This window comes from Colobus angolensis, unplaced genomic scaffold (genome assembly GCF_000951035.1).
Source record: "Colobus angolensis palliatus isolate OR3802 unplaced genomic scaffold, Cang.pa_1.0 Scaffold103, whole genome shotgun sequence".
In the NCBI taxonomy this organism is placed as follows: Eukaryota; Metazoa; Chordata; class Mammalia; order Primates; family Cercopithecidae; genus Colobus; species Colobus angolensis.
In genome coordinates this window covers 1,196,827-1,201,735 of record NW_012111253.1, presented here as the reverse complement: position 1 = coordinate 1,201,735, position 4,909 = coordinate 1,196,827, and the positions used below count along the sequence as shown (strand labels likewise).

Here is a 4,909-nt window from a genome sequence, read left to right as displayed (position 1 = left end):
GGCGACCTGGTCCCAAGCCGCGGTCCCACGCGGGGTCCCCGGGCCGCCGCGGGACTTGGCCGAGGTCTCCCGACTTGTGCTGTGAGATACGTTAACGTTTTCTCGACATCAGGGATCTGGACTTAGTGACCGTGGACGCTTCCCCCTCACCATTCTCTCTCCCCAAGAAACTTAATGAATTATCTGCCCGTGTATGTAAAATATGATGTACGAGCGATTTTCGGGGGCCTTTCAAATGCTCAAAAATTTAATGGGGGTCCGTGACCAAAATAAAAAGATTCAGAGTCTATGTATATAAACGGTTCTCTGGGGACTCAGGGATATGGGGTGGGACTTGACATATTTTGGTAAAGTAACAACTATGTTAGGATCTTGGTGAATTAATTGAAGGTTGTAGTGTCTGTACCTACGGATTAAAAAAAAATCTCCAACTCGGTTTATTCCCTTTATGTATTTGAGGTTTTGTTTGGCTTGTTACCTACTTTTGATGACAAGATTGCTGTAAGGTTTGTGAAATATATGCAACTTACTAGAACAGTAAAAGTCGTTCACATGTTGCCATATACTTGATAATTGTTATGCTATTTGAAGAAGATGAAATCTTTCAACAGGTTTTGACCTCATTAGATTTCATTTATTTTAGTTTCACAATATTAAGTGTATATGACATTTCGGATTGATTCATTTGAATGTAGATTGCACGCTGCTCCAGATATCGAAGTGGAATTTTAGATTTTATTCATGATTGGGATGTTCTTTATTTTTATTCAATTGAAGCTTTAAAAATTTTCTTAAAATTATAACTTTTGGGTACACAGTAGGTGTGTATATTTTGGGGGAATTGAAGCTGTTTTTGTTTGAAGTTTCTTCGAGAACATTGTTGAAAACTTATTTCACATTACCTTATTCAGTTAGATTTTATATGTTGAAAAATTTTGTGTCGTAAAGATTTGTGTCATTGTACTAATATTTTGGTTCAGGCAGGCTGTGAAATTAGCATTTCATTATGTGTAGTTAATTGTCTGGAGGGTTTGACTTAAATATGGATGCAGGCTATTTTTTTGTGTCGTAAAATTTATAGTTTTAATAAAGAGGACTCTTGAATTTTGCGTCGTTGCTGTTAAACTCTAGGATAACTGTGAAGTGCAGACTTACTTTTTGATAGTGTTTAACAAGTTAACTTTCCCTTCACCCTATTTGTGATTTTAGAGGTAGTATTGGGTTTATTGGTTTCAATATGCAAGGCAGTTATACAGATACTGACTGGAAGGTAAGTTCATTTGTAAGTTCAGGTCGGAGCATAATTTGCCCTTTGCATCAGAACCAATAACCGTAGTGTTAAACAATCTTATTTTTTATGCAGCAAGGGTCCAGTTACTTTTCACATTTAAATTTTAGACAAATGAATTTCAAGTTTCAGAAGTTTACAAGGAAAAATAAAAAATCTACGTGGTATTTTTGAAACAGTTTACATCATCTAGAGTCATTTGTTAACTTTTATGAGGTAATGATGACATAGGTTATTAACAATATGTAGAATGTATTTGTAGCTTTCTTCTAGGAGATATGAAAAAAGCATTAATCGAAGACAGTTTCTTGGGGCTTAGAAAAGAAGAGTTTTTGTATGGCAGGACTTTAAAGGGGATTTTCACACCCTGATCTTAAGGGATGTGGTTTAAGAATACAGTGCAGTTTTGCCTTCAGGAGACTAATTAAATTTCTACATTTTCCAACAGCCTGAAAAAGATCCTTTTTCCTTATTTGGATAGTTAAAAAACAAACCACAAGCCACCAGTCAACATATCTTTCTAGTTCCTCCTCAAATCCCAACTGTCTCTTGTGTGTGTGTATGTGTTCATTTCCTCCTGAGAGATCATTTATACTTAAACATAGTTTTGACGTGATAGAATATTTTTAAAAAGCAAATCTTTGAAAATTTTGATGTCTGAAATGTGATGTTTGTATTTATTTTAGTTCTGAGAGACTGTCTTAACTATATTTTGGTGAGCAATTTTGGGTGGTAAATGCAGATTTGCAAGATGCTTTCTATTTCTGTAAAATCCAAGCGTTGGTTTTGTTTCATTTAAAACCTCAGACACGATTATTCATGCCAGTGACTTAAAGGAACAAACTCTGGTGATTTTAAGTTTTGGTTTGGCTTCGTTAAATGAGGGTAAACGGATAAACACTCATTTTTATTGAAGTACGACTATACTTTCCTAAATACTAAAAGATAACTTAGGATTTGTTTCTTGCATTGGTAGTGAGGATTTGCTTTTACACTTTGCTGTTGCTAGACTGTCTCATCATTTTTCTTTGTATTAATATTTCACAACTCATCGCATTCTTATTTTTATTATTTGTTATTATAATGCTTTCCTCCCCTTATTTTTACTATCTCTGTCTTTTAAAAACTTGTTCTCTAACTTTGTTTTCCATTTTCTCTTTTTACTTTTTCCATACAGTGTTGTTACAGATCTTATAACAGTCGGTTTAAAGGTAGGAATCTTTTACTATCCTTTCATACGCATTTTTATATCTTTTGGCATATTTTCAATCTCACCTGTTCATAAAATTATCTGCTTTATTGTGTAATAGTCTTTCATTTTTCTTAGCTTCAAAATAAGTAGACCTGAGGTAATTTTGGATTTTACGTATTTATAAGGAGGAACTATAGTATTATGTATAGCAGTTAAATGTAGCTTAGGCTTAGGCTTGGTGCGGTGGCTCACCCCTGTAATCCCAGCAGTTTGGGAGGCTGAGGTGGGCGGATTGCTTGAGCCCAGGAGTTTGAGACCAGCCTGGGAAACACCGTGAAACCCTATCTCTATTAAAAAATAAAAAATAAAAAAATTAGCTGGGCATGGTGGTGCGTGCCTGTAGTCCCAGCTACTTGGGAAGCTGAGCTGGGAGAATCACCTGAGCCTGGGAAGTCAAGGCTGCAGTGAGTGTGATCGTGTCACTGCACTCCAGCCTGGGCAATGGGAGTGAGACCCTGTCTCAAAAAAAAAAAAAAAAAAAAAAAAAAAAAAAGAAAAAGTGTAGCCTAGGCTCTGATTTATCTTTTTACCATGTCTTTTCTTATATCCTCTTTCATGGATGTACCAATGAGAATAATCTAAGCAGGTGATACTTCTTTCTTTAGTGCATACTATGTGTCAGGTGTTTTACATGTATTTTTACTAATCATAGCAATCCTTCAAGGTGGGTAATCAGTATTCCCATTTTAGAGGTGAAAAAATAGCTTTAGAAAGTTCGTGTCCAAGATGTGGTGCACTAGTGTTCAAACTTGTCTTCCAGGTACCAAAGCCTGACTTTTTTTTCATTATACCTAGCTGTCAGCAATGAGAGTTCTGTCTAAAAGGCAAACATCCAGAGAGCTGGATAATTAGTATTTTATAATAATGATTCTTCTAGGTTTTAAATCATTTCAGTTTTACCGAAGTCTTTTCATTTATTGGGTTTTTTTTGTTTTTTGTTTTTTGTTTTTTTTGAGGCGGAGTCTCACTGTTGCCCAGGTTGGGGTGCAGTGGTCCAGTCTCTGCTCACTGCAGCCTCCACCTTTGAAGGGGTTCAAGTGATTCTTTTGCTTTAGCCTCCTGAGTAGCTGGGATTACAGGCACATGCCACCATGCGTGGCTAATTTTTTGTATTTTTAGTAGATACGGGGTTGCGACACGTTGCCCAGGCTGGTCTCCAACTCCTGACCTCAGGTGATCTACCCTCTTTGGCCTCTCAAAGTGCTAGGATTACAGGCGTGAGCAGCTGTGCCCGGCCCATTTTTTTGATTTTTAAATATAAATTAAGTAAACAGTGCCCATCTGTATGAGACTTAAAATATCTGGGTGTTCTAAACGTTCCCTTAGTATTTTAATATTTGATATAGCTGAGTTGAGAATCTAGTTCTAGAAGCCACTTACAGTTCAGATTATTGTAGAAAGAAATAATTCATCTTTGTTTTTATGTATCTTACACATTATAGATTGACTTATGTAAATTTGTTCCACCACTTTGGGTCCATCTGTGTTCATCATCTCTTCTTGCTAGCAAATTTCAGGCTCCTGCTTTATTTGCATTTGTCGGATCTGACAGGGGTGTTCGTTCATGGTTTTTTTGTTGTTGTTTGTTTTTAACTCTGTCACCTAGGCTGGAGTGCAGTGGTGGCATGATCATAGTTCATTGCAGCCTCGAACTCCTGAACTCAAGCCATTCTCTTGCCTCAGCCTCCAAAGTAGCTAGTAAATCTACAAGTGTGCACCACCATGCCCAGCTGGGATTTTGCTGTGTTGCCCAGACTGGTCTCAAACTCTTGGTCTCTCAGAGTGCTGGGATTGCAGGCATGAGCCACTGTGCCTGCCCTAAAAATATGTCTTGGTAAGAAAATTTAAATGTTAGATGCAGGAACCATATTTGAATACAAGATTTGGCTTTCTGACTACCTGCTTTTAGCAAGCACTTTGTAAACAAAGATCAGATCCTACTCTGAAGAGAAGATAAGCTTACTAGTTGATTTAGTAGCCATCTTTATTTTTATAGACTTAGATACTGGGAATGTAAAATTATGCATTATCTGGAGAAATTTCTCTAAGATTGTTCTTTTTGGATTCCATCCAAGGAAGCTTAATTACCAAGTAAATACTAAGAGGCCAATAAGGCTTATAATTCATCTAGATTGGGTGAAAGATAATCTAGCAGCTACTTAATTTCCTTTGTATGCCATCTGAATATGATGACACAACAAATGGTTTCAGCCAGTGGCAAGAGTGGATTTCAGGTTATCTTCCATAAGTTGCTTTCCTGGATTTGGAAGAGTAATACGAACTTTTAAAAAAAGAATTGGCCGGGCGCGGTGGCTCAAGCCTGTAATCCCAGCACTTTGGGAGGCCGAGACGGGCGGATCACGAGGTCA

General features: G+C 37.1%; 1 protein-coding gene across 3 annotated transcripts in view; it reads left to right on the top strand.

Annotated features, from left to right (window-relative positions):
• The window catches only part of PTBP3 (polypyrimidine tract binding protein 3), a 117,411-nt gene continuing 112,502 nt past the window's right edge, over window positions 1–4,909 (top strand). The window contains exons 1-2 of one of the 3 annotated variants that reach the window (XM_011941782.1): window positions 1,555–1,622; window positions 2,466–2,499. In XM_011941782.1, coding sequence (XP_011797172.1) covers window positions 1,567–1,622; window positions 2,466–2,499 — 90 coding nt within the window. In that variant the 5' untranslated portion in view covers window positions 1,555–1,566. Of the gene's footprint in view, window positions 192–1,554; window positions 1,623–2,465; window positions 2,500–4,909 lie in introns of those variants that run through there. The other 2 variants (XM_011941795.1, XM_011941790.1) reach the window with 2 other exon arrangements.